The sequence below is a fragment of the Eurypyga helias genome, unplaced genomic scaffold (genome assembly GCF_000690775.1).
Source record: "Eurypyga helias isolate BGI_N326 unplaced genomic scaffold, ASM69077v1 scaffold14733, whole genome shotgun sequence".
NCBI lineage: Eukaryota > Metazoa > Chordata > Aves > Eurypygiformes > Eurypygidae > Eurypyga > Eurypyga helias.
Window position 1 is genome coordinate 39,459 of NW_010240665.1, and position 19,457 is coordinate 58,915.

The 19,457-nt window shown below is 38.4% G+C and overlaps 1 protein-coding gene across 1 annotated transcript in view; it reads right to left on the reverse strand.

Moving 5' to 3' along the window:
• LOC104507283 (integrin alpha-8-like) overlaps positions 1-19,457 on the reverse strand; it is a 47,930-nt gene that overhangs the window by 16,852 nt on the left and 11,621 nt on the right. The window contains exons 4-7 of the mRNA XM_010148514.1: positions 17,368-17,473; positions 15,405-15,563; positions 8,986-9,111; positions 5,598-5,711 (exon numbers count right to left, since the gene is read on the reverse strand). Of these exons, the coding sequence (XP_010146816.1) occupies positions 5,598-5,711; positions 8,986-9,111; positions 15,405-15,563; positions 17,368-17,473 (505 nt within the window). The remainder of the gene's footprint in view (positions 1-5,597; positions 5,712-8,985; positions 9,112-15,404; positions 15,564-17,367; positions 17,474-19,457) is intronic.

Below are 19,457 nucleotides of genomic sequence, written 5' to 3' on the forward strand. Positions count from 1 at the left end.
CATCAAATTTATGGCTTTTAATTCTCAATCTGAATTAAAATAATCTACTTAAATTTATATATATGGCTTATATATGGCAATTAGTGAGAGACCAAGCTCTATCTCTCACTAATTTTTCTGTGCTTCCCTACTTCTAACCATGGACAGGGAATTTTGACTGGCTGCAGATTTATGTTTTGAGAACACTAATCCCTTGGCTTAGATGTTTTCCACTCGGCACAGAAAGAGTTTTTGTGCTGAGTCTAGAAACTATTGTTCCTTGGGCTCATATCCCACTCACAGCTTGGGTAATTGCTCCTATAGTAAAGAGGTGAGGGAGAAAAGTGATTGAATAAAGGAACCTATACAAGAGCTAGATCTCTCACCTGTCTTGGACCAACTCCACCAGGTGAGGAAAGAATTGAATACATGTCTTCCAGTTATGAATTTTCTAGCCACTAGGCTGCCAGCTCTAGCTTCTGCCACTAAATATTGACTAACTGAAGTCCTCCTTCATTCTTTCAACTAATGCTGTAGGTACTTCCTGAGTCAATTTTGGACTCTGCCTTCTCAGAGGGGTGGAAATATTCCTGCTTATTCCCAATTTGTGTGCCTAACCTCCTGATAAGGGATGGCTGTCATACACCATCATGATGGTTAGTGCAAGTCAATTTGCCTGAGGTACCTCATTGTCTCCATATGCTGGATAGGGAGCCTGGGTATTTAGTTTCAGGTTTTGGATTCCAGTCTGGAGCCAGGCACTTAGGATGTGGGCATCACAGCACTCATCACCTTTATTATGTTAAGCATACATTTCCATATTTAGGCACCTAAAAAGCAACAGGAGCAGTGCATGTTCAGAAACACTGAAATAACCAGTATTTAATAGAGAAGGCAAAACATGGCTTTGTATACTAAGGGAGCCCCCAATTACAGTGTGGCTGCCATGTTTCTGTTGCTTTTCAGCTTTCTCAGATTAAAACTAGATTTTTCTCCCTTCTAGCTATTAAAGTTCATGCAGTCAGGGGTGCCAAATTCAAATGTCTGGATCTGTCTAAAAGGCCAGAGAGAAACAATACAATTATATTCAATATCATTAAAAGAAAAGAAAATAAACTTCAAACCTCTTGGGAACCTCGCACAGCCTCTGTGGGTTTTTTTTACATTACTGCTTCCCCAAGATCTCCCAGAAGGAGATTTTTATCATTGTGAGGAACTTTCAATACAGGCTGAAATAACAGTCAAGAATGAGCTAAGTTCCACTTCCCACAGTGCTGTAAGCATCCTAAGAGATTTGAGCCTGGAAGGATGTCGCATATCAGGCAGATGGTACAGATTCATCATTTAGAAATACATTTTCAAAACAGGTGTTTTACAAGCCAACCTCTGAGTCTTAGATTAAAAAAGTACCCATCAGAGTTCAAAGAACACTGGGCAAGATGTCCCCCTGATGATTCAGAAGTACCATTAGACTAATGGGGACATAAACGGAGCCCTAACAGAACACAACATAACATAACCTTGTTACTCTTTTGCATGAATCAGGCTATTATTTGCTCGATCAGCAAGTCTGAATCCAAAAGTCAGCTTTACTAGAGGGTTCATATTTACAGTCAGGCTTTGAAGTTAATCCAAAGAAGTATGTGATTCTTCTTGGCCTTAGCACAATGTCTGTCTCTTGACGGCTGGTTGGGAAATTTGGGTTGCTTTATTTACTCAAACATGTCTAATCATTGCACGTCATTTAACTGTTATTTGTTATGGGAGTTTGGGGTTTAAGGTGACAGATTACAACTGTCAAGAGGCAAAGGGGTCAGCTGTTGTCAGTTAAACTAAGTGGAAGAGGAAGGAGTCACTCAATACATGACTGATCTTTTGTGGCAACAAAACATAAGAGCTGATCCATATACCTTTGGTGAGAAACATGAATTACTTCATCCTAGCATTAATCAATCACTTCCAATCAAATACTTATCAGGTTTGAATTAGTGTATCTGTGAGAAAAAAAATATGTAAGGACAGTGCGTTCTCAGCTTTAATGAGCACAATTGCTTCTGCAGATCATCATATCTTCATTTAGATTATAACACAGTTGAGGAATTTGTATGTTGCCATTATCCTGCTTTCTTTGGCATATGAAAATTTTTGTACATTAGTTGCTTGTGCAAAAAAGTCTGGGATGCTGCTGTAGAGACAGCAACTTTTCCTCTAATTTTTTTTTTACAAATCCATGACTGTGGGGTTCAGTCTGGGCCTTGAACAGTCCTTCCTGGTTCAGAATCACCACATCCTGATTATTTTGACTGCATTTCAATCATCAGTTTGAATCTGCAGAGTTCAGCCTAGTTAACAGCAGCAGTTTTTTAGGTATACTTCAGTTTACTGCTGGAATAATCTTAGGAACTAGAAGTTTACAGGCTAAGAGCTGACTATGCCCTTTTTCAGGAAGTAATTATGCTCTGCAATCTTTTATGGTGATGACTGTATAACTGCTAATTTTAAAAGGGTCTGTGAAAGAGAACTGTTTTGAGGTGAGTTGGAGGAAGGCAACCAGATCCCATCATGCTATTTGCTCTCTCCCTCTTCTCAATAAATAAGTTTGCATGTGAAGCAAGGGTCATGTTATTCTGGCAGCCTCTTAGACATAAATGGGAGGATGCAACAGTTCTCTGGGGACTACCTTTTTTACTCAGAAACAATCTGTTGCTTGAAGTGCAGTTTTCTGAGCTTTTACAAGGCTTCTAAGTTACTATCTGAAGGAAACAGAGATGCTTCCTAAGGCTACAGGCAAAAGGAAAAGTTATCACAGCCCATAAAAAGCCTTGTGTGATAGCAAGGGTACGTAAGGACAGTGGAGTAAGCAAAAGATGTAGCTGTAGGAGTGTTTGCCATGGGTCTCTGCACCCAGGGAGCCTACAGAATGGTTCACCCCTGCCCACAGGTTGGTGAAAGATTCCACCTCTGCCTTGACCTCACTGACTGAAGGAAGGTGCAGGCATAGCAAGCAGGATTTATTAAGGAGTAAGGAAGAGCTAAAGGGACTGCGGCACTGGCACTGCCATGTGTGTTTGCACATACCTGTGTCCCAAGGCACAGCTGTGACCCTTCTCCACCATTCAGACCAGAAGGAGGGCAGAGCAAGGTGTTTCAAATCAGCTGGATAAAGCATCCTCTGAAGACACGTCTCTCTCTTGCCACTGGCTACAGTTAGGCAACCAGTTTTGGCATCTCGCTTTCAGATGACTCAAATTTTAGGTAAGATGAATCTCACTGCTCCTGCATTAAACATGCCACTGAATGTCATATGGTTATCCTTCTTCTGAACCTAGGTCAGGCTAACCAAGCTTATAGCTAGAAAGATTCTGTCTTTATTAAGAGACACCAAGAAAAGGAGGTTTAATACCTTCTGTAGCTACTTTGTTCCAACTGTTACACATTCTCTGTCACAACCAAAACTCAGGGAAACACTCTCTGTTTCTCATTAACTTTGTTTAGCTTTAACCTCTCACAGTTATTTCTTGTTACATACTAAACTGGACTTAGAAAAACTTTTATGAGGCAAATTCCCACTGATATAGCTGTAAATAGCCTAGAAAATTGGCATATAAGGATCTGTGCAAGGGGTTTCATTTATGTGGGTTGTTCGTTTTTTTTTTTTTTCACAAGACCTTGGTTTTGGCCCTTACAGGGTTAAGTAGATTTCACCAGCAGAATGATGAACAGAAGGCCTTGACTGGATCCAGAATGTGCCTGGTCCAGTTCCTAGTAAGGTAACTACAGGAGCTAAGCTTTAACTTTTGCTTGGTGAAGAAGACGGGGAAGGTTCATTGTGATTCTGTTTGATGAAGAAGATGGGGAAGGTTCACTGTGATATTGCTTGGACACTGCTGTGGTCAAAATTATTACAGATTGTTTCAGCCAAGGATAGTATCTCTGCCTGTCTCTGTGTGTTAGGAACAGTGAACTAGTGCAGTTAAGTGCACAAGTGTTAAGTTCACAAGTGAACTTAACAGTTAATAGCCAGTGTGGGAAGGTCAAACAGTCTCTTACTGGAATTACAAAAAACTGGAGTGAAGTTAACATCATATTTTCCAACACATGTATTTTTCCTATGAGGGCAGAGATGCTTACATACTGGTATTTTCTGTGCAAAATTTTGTAAGACCTTTGTGAAAGCTTACACCAGAAGATGTCCAACCCAGTTACCCAGATTTGGAAGGACAGGCATCCAAGCTATCAAGCTTTTGGGCTTAAGTTTGAACTAGAGCCTGCCCTTTTTTCCTCACTAACAGATGACTCACTAGGCAAGCCTAGATGAAGCACATCCAGTCTAGCCTTTCAAACACATTTGCTAAATACGCCTTCTCTTAAAAGCATTGTATTTCTGGTACGGGAACTGAAGAGAGGATATGAAAGTTTCTTGGGACTGATTGTTAACCAAAAGAAAATGTACTGACAAATCAGGAATTAATTCTCTTAGTATCTTAAAGCATGTCCTTTGTTCCTGAGCTAGACTTAAATCACTCTCTCAAGAAAGGCCAGATACTTCAAAGGTCTCTTCAGTCATAATGGTGCTAATAGCTGTTGCACAAGAAAACCAAATTGTGACCTTAAGTCCTGACAGATAGGTAGAAAGACCTTTCAAGTCATCCTTTCAGTAACCACTGCTGCAGAGACCCGTGACCCTCCAAGTATGATGGTCAGCTATTGAGCTGGCATTCAGCTTTCTGTAAATACTGTCCTATCTGCTCTCTTGTTTCTCTAGGAAAGCAAGTTAAGAGAGGAAGAATTTCATTTATCTACTTTTGCATTTGAGGAAAGGGAGAAATTAATTTAAAAAGTGGGAGGAGCTTAATTTAAAGCTCCTGTTGTAAGCTGAAGATCCTCAATTCTTTTCTTGCAAGGGTAAGAGGTACTGTGGGGATAAATCACTCTTTACAGGAAGGTTCTTGCATTCCAGGTAGGAAGAATGGGGAATTCAGACTACAGTAAGGGCCAGGTGTGAGGTAACAGCTCACAGTGCAACCCCTCTGCCTTATGCAGTGTAAATACAATTCTGAGAGCAGATGAAGTTGGAAATGCAAGAATTTGCAAAGGGAAGTTCATTTTTTCCATGGTCCGCACTGCCCCTTTTTTTAGTGGTGTCACAGATTGTCACTACATGAATGTTGTATGTCATATGAGCTTGATACATAGTACTTTTCCCTAGTTTAACAAAGAATGAATAACAATTAATTTTTAGGCTGGACACCGTGTACACCATCTGCTGTTTGGCTCCAAGAATAACCTTTTATTGAGAAAGATATAATGAATGCAGAGCACATCATGGAGACCTAAGAGATTACTGATTTGGGCCAGTCCAGGAAAGAAGAAACAAAACAGGAAAGGTGTTTAAAAATAATCTTCAGGTAACATTCAGAACATGAATTTGAGAGGGAGTGATAGTGAGAAATAAAATCAAGCAGCATGAACCAGCGAGACATTGTTTTCAAAGAAAGGGGTAACAAAAAGGATTTGCATTTGGCCCATTTAATTCCATCATCTGTGTTCTTAACTATCTGGTCAAATAAAAGATGCAGGCATCTTTGTGTGTAGAAAGAGTTTTTTGTGTGCATTACCTCCAGGAACGTTTGGGCCCATAGCCGGGACCTGATTTTTAGTGCTGCACTCTTCCCTTTTTCCAGCTGTCCCACAGTGCAGGAAATTAGGATACACTTCACATTTGTACAGTTCTGTGCACAAAATAAAGGAAGACATACCTATGCTTTAAAAATGTATCTAATCACTTTCAAATGCTATACATCAGCAAACCAAATCAACTTTTCCTTAAAGAGTTAAGTAGTCTGAAATCAGTAATTTGATCTAATACACATGAGATGACCCATGAGTCATTGTGAGAACTATAAACCAAGGGGGAGATTCATTTTGCCCCACCGATGAATACATCCACCCACCTGTAGTAATGAAAACATAATTTTCAACAATATCTACTGAAGAACTCTTCAAATGTCCAGGTACTTATCAATCTTTTGAAGCATGTGATTTTTATTTATCTATCAGTCATTTTGTTATTTCAACATTTTTTTTTCCTGTTCTCTATGCCTGGAATCTTTATTTCTGTTCCTAAACCTTCCCCCTCTTCTAACTCTCCTGGTCTTCTTACTGATATTTATTTTATAACAGCCAGAACATTTGCAGAGATTCATTAGTTGCTCTACTTGAAACTTGTTGTCCATGAAACACTCCTGATGAGCAGTGATTCTGGCTCATACACAAGGTTGAACACAAAAGCCAAGCCATGCAGCTCAGAACTGTACACCCTGTTAAAGTCTGCCAGAATGTCACAAAAAAGGTTGAAAGCTGACTGGAAGCCACTGCAGGGAATAAGCAGAGTCCCATGGGGTAACCGCTTGTTTGGGGCACAGAAAGGAAGAAAGAGCTCACGAAAAAATTATTAGAAGTGTGTGTAAAAAATATATAGATTTATATATACAAATGGGTTTTACCTGAAAAGTTTTAGTTTGATCCAGGAGGAAGGCTGAGGTTTTAATTGATTCATGTTTTTGTAACAAAGCAGAGAATCCTTCTCTTACAGATGCTTTGTTGACACTCATGACAGAAGGTCTTGTGACCTCGAAAGCAAAGCTAAGTTTTCACAAGTACATCCCCTTGGGAGACTGAGAATGGCTGCGCTATCAGAGGCCGTACTTCAGAAAATGAGTTGATGTATATAAAGATCTGAAAAAAACCCTTAAGGAATCCTCTATCTTTATAGACAGCTTTCCCCACAAATCTCTATCTTATTACAAGTTAAGCAGGAGCTGTAAGCTTAATCACTGTTTTCTAAATCTGCCTGAAAATGAAACTGTAAACCCTGGAACTTGCAATTGTAAACAATTTTTTTTTTTAATTAATATTTCAAAGTATCTGTATATTTGGCTTTTTTATACTTAAACATCCTCCAACTAGATTTATTTATCTTACAGGAAGGAGGAGAACTGTTTTCATTAATCATAGTGGCCAAAACCACATGTTAACAAAATAAATCATTAGTATGCAAAGAAGTCTGCTTTTGGCTGACATTTTAGGGCCTGAACACATATTTCTATTTTCCTTAGTAATGCATTTAGCTTGTAGTGATTTCCAGAACACTGTAACATTAGAACTAGTGGAAGGGAAACCAAACATTTAATAAACAGTATAAATGGAATAAGAGGTTCTCAGAATATTTTTTCTCCCTGTGAAAATGCTTTGATGAAAATGAAATTAACTTAAAATTTCTGACAAAAACATTCACAGATTTTAACAAACAATTATCTTTGGCCAGTCATTTTCCAGAGCAACATTCACTTTCAAAGTCTAATTCAAATGTGTCAAAAAATATTTTTTTTTCTGGATCTGCAGTAATCAATGCTGAAGGCACATAGAACTGGGACACCTTTCTAAATGAACAAATGACATAATTGCTTTCCTATGCCATCCTGAAAAGGTCCTGCTATCTATCTGCTGTACCCATTCCTACCCTAATTTGTGCTTATCAAGGGCATATTGTACTAGAAGACTGCTCATCACTGTGTCAATTTTATATTACTAAGTACTCAGCTAAATACTATCTGTCTACACCAAGGAGCTGAAAAACCTCTGCTTTGTTTTTTAAGATGCAGACGTAGTACATACTTCAGAACTTTGTTAACCACTTTCAGTTGCCGCAGTAATTTCTATCTTGGCAGCATGTGACCTAATCAGTGAGAAAGGTAACTGATAATTAAGGCATTACTGAAGAATGGATTAAGTGTTTTGTGGTATTGACTGGTATGTCTTCGAAAGCCCAGCCATTCTTCCTTCAGCCTCAGTGGAATTGTATTATTCCCAAGGCATTAGGTTGGTGAAAGAATTACATAGGAATCAACAGTCATTATTGTTTAAAATGGGTTAATCTGTAATTTTGGTCTTAGTAACATTATGGTGTTCATTACTTTCAGATTCTATCTTCTTCCTTTACAAAAATTGCCAAATTAACTTTCAGAAGCAGCATAATTATTCTATTACTCCAGAATACTTAGGTCTGTGAGGGTCTTTTCTTCCTACCAAATTCTAGTGATGTCAAGGAATTCAAACATGAGCTCGGAGTTAACAGCTTAATAAGAGACTGGACTGATGAAAGAAATTCTGCCGGAGGTTCATAAGAATCAACAGAAAGCACTGACTGCATGAATCCTGCGACTGACCTCAGGGTCACAGAGTCTGAACGCTGCCTCTAGGCAAGGGGAGCTGATACCTACAATGCTGCAGTACGCCAAGGACGGGACACTGGATGCAGGAATGGAAAAAAACCAACCTTTAGAAAATACAGCCAAGTCCAAACAGTCGGGTACCAGACTGACTAATCAGAACTATATTCCTAGGAGAGAGATCTTGCTCTTGCTCCAGCATTGTCTGGAATGTTAAAGATGCGGTGACCTGTCCCATTTGTCTTGCTTGTGTAGGGGAAAGGGTAAGAATCTTACCTTTTCATGTGCCTAAATACTTACTGAGGGGAATAAATACACTCCAAACTACTTGTAAGTCAGAACTCTTACTTTACCTGAAAATGTTAAGTGTGAGCTACTCTTGTGAAAAGAGCCAGAATTCTAGGAGTCAAGTTAACAAGAAACTTGTATTTCAAAAGTCAGAATCTGAAATTTAATTTGTGGAAGAGGGGCCCATTCTTTAAATCTGTGCTGAAATTCCCTGTGATAAGTGTGCCATCACATGACCACAGGGGGTTGTCTGCAAAAAGCCAGGTGTAACGCAGCCAGGAATTTGGCATGATCCTCAACGTAAAAATCCGTCAAACAATATCACTAACCTGAGGCACGGGGATACGTAATAAACGCTATTTTTAAACTGAATGGCTAAAAATCACTTAGAACAATATTTAAAAGTCTGTAAATAAATCACAGTCAAACCAACAGCCACCTTGATACATTGCATGCATAGTCCAAGTTTATAGGTTTGATAGCTCACCAATATTTTTGCAGAGTTTCTCCTGTGAGGTTCTGCCACTTTGACATCCCTTCTCCTGATATAATGAGAAATTGTGGAATTATATAAAAAAGCAGCAAGTTCAGGAGTGTCTTGTGGAACAGCAAACTGCAAAGAGAGAAATGGTGGTGACATACAATGGTTCTAACAGATCTCCTCCCTTCTCAGAGGTTTTGAATTTTGGATTAACACTGTTTTTTCAATTTAACAGCACATCCATGAAAACACACTCTCTTCAACTAGGACTATGATTAGTAACAGCACAGCAAGTTATTGCACAGTTATAGGAATTACAGTAGATAACATTTTTTTCCACTTTTTACTGGTGTCTGTTTCATTGCTGTTACTTAATTGTGAGTCCTGTGGCCAGATTCTGATCTCTATTACAGGATAAATTCAAAGTTGCTGAACTGAAATGTGGTCATTAGTCCAGATCAGAATCTGCCTACTGAAATATAATGCTTTTACTCTCTTCAAAAAGTAAGACCAAAAAAAAAAAATCTGAATTCTAGTAACACAACTTTTGATCACTATTTGTTACAGATTTCTTTTGGTAGCAACTCAACTTTGTACAATGCAACAATTTGTTCATTATTAATCGCATATTGAAATGTGTTCTCTTCAGCTTTATCTTCACAGATTTTTATTCCCTGATTAAAACCTATTTTTATTATTGTCTTTGATTTCTACACAGAACATTTATGGCTTCTCTCAGGAAACCTCAGAGAATGTCTGGGAACCTAACTGTTAGGGAGGAAAAGATAAATTCTAATTTATGACAATCCAGTTACGTAAAATCACAGTAAAATATATGCAGAAGTTTGTAATAAGATCTGAACAGGAGCTCACCTAAATATAGACAAAACTGTTCTTTAAGGACCTCAGATTATAAAGAGCAAAATCATATCCATCTCATCGATTCCTTTAACCTCCAAATATAAAATATCTTAAATAAATTCCTAAAGAAAATGTTAGGAATGTTAGCATTAAAGGAAAGAGAATAGCTATAAACACACAAAACCTTCCACACTAGTGTTGCATAGTACTAGATCTCGAAAATTTGTACCATTCATCTGATTAATATTATGAGGCTAAAGAAGGAACTATTTTGACAGTCTGAGTTCTTCAGTCAAAAGCATCCGGCAATGTGAAAGATACTATAATTTATTAACTGATGAAAACGCCTTAAGCAAAAATAAGATTTTTTTTTCCCTGTTGCTTAATTATGTTAACATTGTCTTTTTGCAATAAGGGAACAGTTAAATAGCTAGTAAATCTCTCCCTCTCAATGTGATAACATGTGGGAATTCTCCTTCCAGGATTCTTTCACCAGCATATATAGGCTTCTTTAATGATGACAAATTAAAAGAACCACAATATAATGACATGCCTTTGAAGAAGCCCTCAATATATAATCACAACTGATACATATGTAGATTCATTTGAATATTGGATGATTTTTATATTTACTCTTCCTTTCCATAGATCCTAGAGTGTTAGCATCTTCAGTAGTGAGTTATTACAGTCAAGGTTTGAAAACAGCTCTGTGTGATAAGAGAAAACATACATGTCTCTGGCAACAACGGAAAAGCAGAATTTCTCCAGTGGCCTAGATGCTCAGGTCAAAGACATTATTTTATCCTTCTTGAGCAAGTGGCATGGAATTGTACAAGTCTGTCTCTGTAGCTGTTTTGCATGCCACACATTTAGCACATCATACCTTATTATACAGATTCTTGTTCCCTCCCTTTAAATACAGTGGACTGTCTTAGTTTCCCCATCAGGGAAAACTGTACTGCTTCCGTCTTCCAAGCCTTGTCACCTTCAGCAGATTTCCAGATCTCTCCAGTTCTTCACTTCTCATTTCAAAATCCAGTTTAACATTTCTCTTTTCCTAGCCAGGTAAGACCCTCTGCTGCAATGCATAACTCCAGACCAGGACTTACACACGGTAATAACGTCTCTGCAGCACGAGGAGACACTGCCTCTGGAAGAGGTTAACTCCTGCCAGTCATATTTGTGGATGTACTGTACAAGTGTGGTGGGTTTTAGCTGCTATTTCACTGCTTCCCTGAGAGACACCACACTCATGGTACTACAGTGCTCAGTTACTGAGAATGTGCCAAATGTGTCACCCTGTACTGTCTACCATAGTTCCAAACCACTGCCTATACCTCTGGTACTTATATGCACAGGCTCCATAAAACTACTTTTTGCCATCATTGTGGGAAAAAAAAAACCCAACTGGTCAGGAATGATAACTCAGGCCAAAGGCCCATCTAGCTGAGCCCTCTTCTCGTCAACACTGCCTTTAAGCAGATGTGGAAGGAAGAGTAAGAACAGGGCATGCATACACAATGCTCTTTCCTAATAACTTTCAGCTTCCAAATGTTTTGAGCAGGGAGTTCCTGATCTGCATGAAGGTTTTGTTCATTTATTAATCTTCACTGGACTGCTCTTTGTGCATTTGTCTAGTTTCCTCTTAAAACCACGTAAACTTTTAACCCTGGCTACTTCCTTTGGCAACAAGTTCCAGACATCTAATACCTGTCGCACGAACCACCGCTTCCTTTTGCTTGTTTTGAATCTGGCTTTACAGGCTTCATTTGATGCTCCAATTCCTGTGCAGTGAACACACCACATTCCTCTGCCGGAATAGGCAGGGAGCAGTCAATCCCCACCCACGCTCTTTCCGCCACTTCTGATTTGTGGATCATATTTGTGCACAGTCACCTCCTTTCTAGACTGAAGCATCCTAGTGTACCGAGTTCTTCCGCAAGGGAATCTGGTCCATAACTGTGATCAGTCCTTTTGCTCCTCTTTACCCCTTTTGCAAGGTTCATAACATTATTATCCTTTCACGTCCCTCACCACCTTCAGAGAAAGATAAGCTACAGAAAAGGAAAAGACTCTAAGTAAGAGTTAGCGCACAAGTTTGATTTATCTTTGCGGAAGAAACAACAAAGCACACAGGAAACCTTTCTACAAGACAGCAATGGGGAGGAATATACTGCTTTAGGTGAAACTGAACAGTTCAAATAATTTCAAGAAGGCATGCCAAAGCACCCTGAGAGCTAGGTTCTGAAATCCAAAAGGAGCTAGGCATAGAATGTCCTTAGCCTTACTTGGAAATTTGACCCAGGCCTCCTGCTGTTTATACAAAACCTGAAGGAAGCTGTCTCTGTATCCTCTTCCCATTAGGAGCAATAGATAAGCTTTACATATTTGAAACCTGATTTGTGTATTCATGCTGTTCAGTGCTTTGAAAAACTGTAAATAAGGAAAGGATGTTTAAATTCTTGCAAAAGTTATTATGCATCTAAAGCCATATTCTGCTAAGACAGATGATCCATTATTTCATTATTACAGGAAGATTTCACACAAGCCTCACAAGAATTCAGTTGTTTCTTTAACAGATGTAATTATTATCAAGTAGGAGAAGGAAGGGCAAACTCAAAAAAACATAAAATAACGCCATCACAAATACGGTGCCTGAAAATGTCATTAAGAACTGTGGCACAATTCTGCCCAGGAGCTCTGCCCCCCTGACAATAATGCTCCCATCTCAGCTTCCGAACTGAAACTTAGAAGAGAAGGGAGGAGGGATGCTGAACTCCTTTTCACGTACGTGCAACCTTAGCTGACCGGTGGCTCTGGGATGCTAGGCTTGCAGATAGAAATGAAGCAGCTCAGCTTCTTGCTCCTCACCACCTCTGAAAAACAATGGGCAGGGGGGTGGAAAAGACTAACAGAAAAAATTCTCTGTTTCCAAACTTGCTGTGTTTTAGGTACAAAATGGAAACATTCTTTATCTTCACTTCCCTATCCCTCATTTCCTTTTTCTTCTTCTAGAGAAACTAAATAAAAGGGTGGAATCTGAACTCCTCTCTGGATTCCTGGGTGAAACACAAAAATCTAGCCATAAAGTATTTGGTATACAGCAGTTTTTCTATATTCTTCTAAGTATATATGTTAGTTCTGTCTCTTTAAGCTAACGACTTGTCTCTGTGGTCATGAGCAATCCCCTTCACTAGAATGATGTCTCCACTTTCATCCACAGAAACTCAAATCCCTCCTGGTATGCGAAGGACGTATAGCTGCGTTTGGAACGCAGCTCTCCCCGCAAGATGTTTAACAGGCTACTGGTTAAACTCGAGAAGCATTGTTTACTCCAGAAGTGTCTGGAATCAGTTATGCTTAATAAATTGGATACTTTATTTTTGATGGGATAATATGTAGAGCTGTGTTTTGCTAAATCTTCTGACTTTCAGCCAAGCCAAGCTGTTTTGGGGGGATTTGCCATCACAAACATAGATCTTAAACCAGGCTTTTAGACACCGGCGTATCAACACTTTACTGAGGAGGCTACTCCTAGGCTTCCCGTTGTTAGTGTTTCCTCCAGACCCTGAAGTCTCCAGCTCTGCTATGAAAGAACCACCATGTCCATGGAATGGGAAGCAATTTTGATGGCAAACAATACCTAACAGTAACACTTCTGAAAAAAATGGCAAGTAATTTTTTTCCTTTTTGTTGGTATGATTAAAATAATTACGCAATAATTTCCAAGTAGAAAAACCAAAAACCTGTAAAGTTGCTGATAAAATTGTAACTTTTATGAGTTAATATTGATTAAGCCATAAAATAATTGTAGAGTGGCAATACAAGAAAACTTCAATTTCTGGAGGGCATTTCATGCAGAATTTCAGTTGATACTTTCCCTTTATAGGATATTCAAAGTATGTCCTTTGAAAAATTAAATTAAAATCATTAACACTTGAAGACAAAAATACAAAAAATATTTTAAAATATTTAAAAAATATAATGGTAAAAATATATAGGCTTCTAAAAATATGATGGTAAAAAATATACAGGCTTCTAAAATGACACGTTTTACAGCTTATACCATTTCATTGTTGAACTTAACTGTAATACAAAATATAGCATATGATATTAAAAAAATGTATCTTATCATGCACTTGGTGCAAGGAAATAGCCCCTGGCAACAAAACATGCTGCAGACTGACTGGCTAAGAAGCAGCCCTGCAGAAAAAGACACGGCTTAAGCTGCACGAGCCAGCAGTGTGCCCTGTCAGCAGCGAGCACCAACAGCACCCTGGGGAGGTATCAACAGGAGCAAGGGCAGTACACTGAGGAAGTGATTACTCCCATCTGCTCAGCACTCGTTAGACCCCATGTAGACATAACATCCTTTTTTGGAGACTCGGTAGAAGACACAGATCAATGTACTAGAAGGATTTCAGTGGAGGGCCCCTAGGGATGCTTCTCCTGCAAGGAGAGGCTGAGGGAGCAGTGCTTGTGCAGCGCAGAGACAACAAAGCTTTGGGGGGACCAAAGCTGTCGGAGGGAGGTTATCACAAAAATAGAGCCAGCCTTTTCACAGAGGTGCATGGTGGGATGATGACAGGCAATGGGCGTAAGTTGAAACAAGAGAGGCTCAGACCTTTTCCCCGTAAGGACAATCAAGAAGCAGCAGAATTTGCCCAGAGAGATTTTTACAGCCTCTGTCCCTGTATGTTTTAAAGACTGGACCTAATAAAGCCCTGAACAAACTAGTCTGATCTCACAGATGATTCAGCTTGAGCAGGATGTTGGATCAGAGTCAACGTCTCTTCAACCTGAATTAGCCTATAATCCTAACAAACCAAATCACCATACAAATTAGCTGTAAATTATTTCTATTGAATTAAAAAAAACTAAAATTGTGTTACACCCTTTAAAATTACTTAATGTTAGAATACTTGGTGGCTGTCAGCTGTCAATTAAATGAACAGCTCCAAGAAGTTTGTGTCTTTCAGTTTAATGATACTGCATTGTTATGTTATACAGGATTTTCTCCACCCCTAAGAGGTTCAGATGAAGACCTTTAGATAAACAAACCAGTGCTAGGTTATATCAGACTCAACTGAAGAGCTGTGTGCCTCCTTTGACATAACAAAGGTTGACTTCATGGAGGTCCTCTGCTAAGCACTGCTGTACAGATGACTGTCTGAATTCACGTACTCCTTAGGGCACAAGAATTTTCAGGGTCTCATAAGAAGTGAAAAATTTTGTGTCATCTGTTCTAAGTCATGTTAAAAATGACCCGCAAGGAAAACCCTGCAAATTTCCATTTAAAAATTTATCTTGTGTCTAATACTGCCATACTGAATCAAAATACAAATTTCTTCTGATAAGAAGAGTACAAAAACCAAACACATACCACGCAACACAACTGTCGTACTACAAACACTGTAGACCATCTAAAGCTTGTTTCTTACCCAGGAAAATGAACTCAGGGTCATTGCAAAAAATTCCCAAAAGCTCCATCCCATTGTGAAGTGTAAGCAGAAAAAAATCAAACAAAATGCAGACAGGGATGGAAATAAAAGGGACTGACTTACCTTTATTTGCATTGTATTAATAGGAGAGCTCGTCTGACATTCCAATGGTCCGTGTGTCTGAATATGAAGGATGTAGAGAAGAAATTCTTCTCGACTGGACACAGGCCAACCGACATGAAGAACTGTATTGTTGATGGCACTTGGTCCTATATTGTGCAGCTGTCAAACAAGTATCATTACTTTCCAAGGCAGTAAATAACCACAAAAACCCACAGCAACTACCACTTACACATTTTCAAATTCTTAGTATCCACAGCCTTGAAGAACTTTGGGAAAGACGTATAGATTATTATTATAATTTGAATGATGGAGAATCTGTGGCAAGCATGGGAAAAGGACCTCTCCATGTCAGTCACAAAGCCAGTGGCAAACCTGGGAGAACAACCTTCTTTTGTCTGAGTCTGTAATCAAGAAAGCCATCACTTTTGCCATTTTCTTCTACATATGAAAGAGCTGAAATTATCTAAAAAAGGATAAAAAACCCAAACCAAATCACACTAGCAAAATACACTAGACAAATATATACAATGAACCTCAACAGAACATAGCTGAAAATAGCAGCTGAACCTTCAGGACACAAAAGAATCACATTCCAGGCTGCAGGAATAGATGGTATAACAGAGCTTAAACTAGTTCTTTGTGGTTAAGAACTCTATGATGTTCAACACTTAGTTCAAATTTCCCCAAAAGAAAAAAAAAATAACTAGTGTTCCAAAAGTAACATCCCAGGACATCAATAATTTCTGGGAAAACGAGCAAAGGTAGAAACAACAGAAATTAAAACAACTGGGGTATTAAAACAGTTTCCTTATATCAGTTTACAAGTTGAAAATATCTGATCACCACAGGAAGTTTGGATATGTGTTAACACTGGGCCTGAGAGCTAAAGAAGCAGAACACCATGGAGCTTTACTCAAAGTAAAATGATATGAGGTGCGAGGTCTTCCTTTTTTCAAACGTGTAGAATTTCTGTGGCTAATGAGCTTTATTTAGAAGCAAATAAAACCCACTTTCAATATTACATTTTCTTCGGTAAAGGTTTTTTGGGTGGGTGTTTGGGCTTTTTTATACTTTGCTGATATCAATAAACCATGAAAGTGGTTTCTTTAATCACTCTAACTATTTAATCACTGTAAATATTTTAATACATTTGAAGTCACACACATAGTTCCCCAAACAGCCCAAATGCTTGAGACAGGAAGATTTGTTAGAGATTTTTCTGATTCATTACAGTTTAGTATTAGGGATGCAAACTGTAATCTTACACTGCTGATTAAGCTCAGTTGCTTATATTTTCTTGAGTGCTAGTTTGTGAATTATAACCACATGTGAAGCACTCTGGTTTACCCCCTAGAATAAAAGTCATCCCTCAGACTCCAAAGATGGCCTGTATCCCATGTAGTTTACTCAGTGCTCTTTTTTCTAACCTGAACCCTTCTTTTTTAATTGATGAATTATCAACAGAAAAAAAAGCCAACAATACAAGGTAGAAATATGTATACTTCAAAAATTAAGAGTTACTTTCAACAGAACATTTTCTAAGCAATGAGGTAACAAGTTACCTGTATGTCTACAGGGTTTGGTTTTTTTATAGATAGCTAGATGTTAAAGGAAATATAATTTTTCCTGTGTGCAATACCCACAGCTTGTAATGAGAAACCAATCAAACATCTGAAAATATTTGGCATTGATTGTAATAAGCACTTTTGAAAGTTCTTGTCAAATGCCCCAAATGTTTATAGATCCCTTAAATGTCAAAGACAGACTTCTAGCAAAAACTAATATCTCCTCAACTAACAGATACTGAGGTTGTGAATTCCCAGATTAAATTTCAATCATGTGCTAAAGTCAGAATATTTACATTTGTGGCTTTATCTCGATGCAGATAAAGACAATAAACCTCATTCATCAGGATTTCAAAGGTAGCAGCATGAGGTCCTGTGGCAACATACATCATTTTTACCTCATAGATATGTTCTACTAAAGGACCAAGTTCTTCTTCTTTTGTAGGTTCATCTTTGGGTTCCCAGTTGTGAAGCGGCAAAATAATTGTTGGGGGGTGAGACACTCTGTAACATATAAAAAATGTTAAACCAGTAACAGTTACCAGTGATCAGCCACGTTCCTTCTAGAAAAAAGATGCAGACCACTATAAAAACCTGATCCCTTAAGGGCATTTGATTTGGTCACATTCATTATAGTTAGGTGATGTGAACAAAGGTACATGACCGAGGGTGTGCAATTAGTTTCATGCTCCCTTTGATGGACGGTCCTTTCCAGAGAAGGGAGTGACTCCTCAATTTGCAGAGGAATGCAGCCTCTCAGACATTTACATCATTCTTACTGATGAGGTAGCTGAATACATTAGCCACTAAGTAATGATATGTAAATAAATGTATTTTCTCATTTCCATTTAAAGCCTGTAGATTTTTAATACTATGCATCTTCCTTCCCTGCAACACACTTTTAGATATTCATTTAACTGCTCTGACTGCAAATTCCTTATAACCTCTGTTACTATTCCTTTAAAAAAAACATGCAAAGTAGTCTATCTCATTTTACAGGTGGGAAACTGAGGTAAAGATAGGGCAAAAGGCTTCCATAAAGTTACAGTAGAGATGGGTGTATCACGAGGCTGAATTCAGGACCACAGCCTGAAATATTGCTCCAGGCTTCCCAATTGCTTTGCAAACAAAGTGGCAGCTAAGGCATTCCCTTAAACACTGTTGCAACATGTAAATCAAATATAAGTGAAGACAACAATGACTTAGTACTTGACATCTTTCTTTCCAACTGTTATTTTATTTTGCCTTTCCTTCTCCGTTTGACCTCAAGAAAGGACCAAGCAGTCTTCCATTAATGTTTCTATTCAAATCCTAAGCATTTTATTTCCCATAAAAACAGGATGTTTCTTGTAAAGGGCCCATTCGGATGCCAACTTTAACCTTATTCAGCTGTTGAGAAGTTGGGAAATCAGGTCCCAAGAACTCCTTTGAGTATGGCAGGTGAGTTCTGGCACAGACATTTGTCATCTGCTGGTACTGGAAGTAGCTCTGGGTATTACCCTTTCTTTACAAGGGTCCTCTCACTCAGTTTTGCCGGTTTCCAGAATCCTTAGCTTAAGGAACAGCCACAAAGTTGCAAAGCTTGTTCTGCCAAAGCTGGAATCTTGCTAACAGGAAACTGTCAAAAAAGAATTGCTAATAAGGGTTTATCAGAATATAAAATTCTATTTCTGTCCACCGATGTTAATTCACTTTCCCTTGAGTCTAAACAGAAAGCACCACTGCAAATTTCCCCTTGAAGAAGGCAACAGAAGACAGGATGTTTTTGTTGCAAATGCTGAGATTTTAAAATACTTTAGGAAGAAACAAGCTGTTGCTGCTTCCAGCTCTTATGTCATATGCGATGAATGAAATGCCTGATAGAAACTTCTCTACAGAAGACAGCTTCTCAAAGCAGCAAGGGATCCCGGAGAAGAACCACTTAATACCAACCAGGCAAAGTGCAATTCTTCATCAAGTTTAGGGTATCCTGGAGTATCCTGCTGAGGGTAAATACTTCCCCAGACTTCAAAAGGCTGGCAGTTTGTACTACCAAGTATGCCAGAGGACAATACGTCCTATGTAAAATTTGTCAAACCAAATAATAAAGGAAATGAAATAAATTCATTAAAAAGTGATTTCAGATGAGGTACTTTGCCTAACTTGTTATATTTCACAAATGGCCTTGCTTCCAGTATGAATTTTAATAATTAAATTGTTGTTGGAGAACAGGAACTTCCCTGTGTTGTTATAAAAGCCAAGACACAGAGACCCTTAAGCTACTGCAAAAAAGTGTAAACCAGAAAGTGTACATAAACAAAATGAAGCAAGCATGAAGTTTCAAAAACCAGTGTTTTCTATCACATTCCCTGTGCAGTTTTTCTTCTCCACAGAATTACGAAATGCAAAGTGTAAATGTAGCCATTCCATTAAAATTATTATAAAGTATATAAGAACATTTAACAGATTTTACAGGTCTTTTGAGGATTTCTGCTATTGATATGAAAGT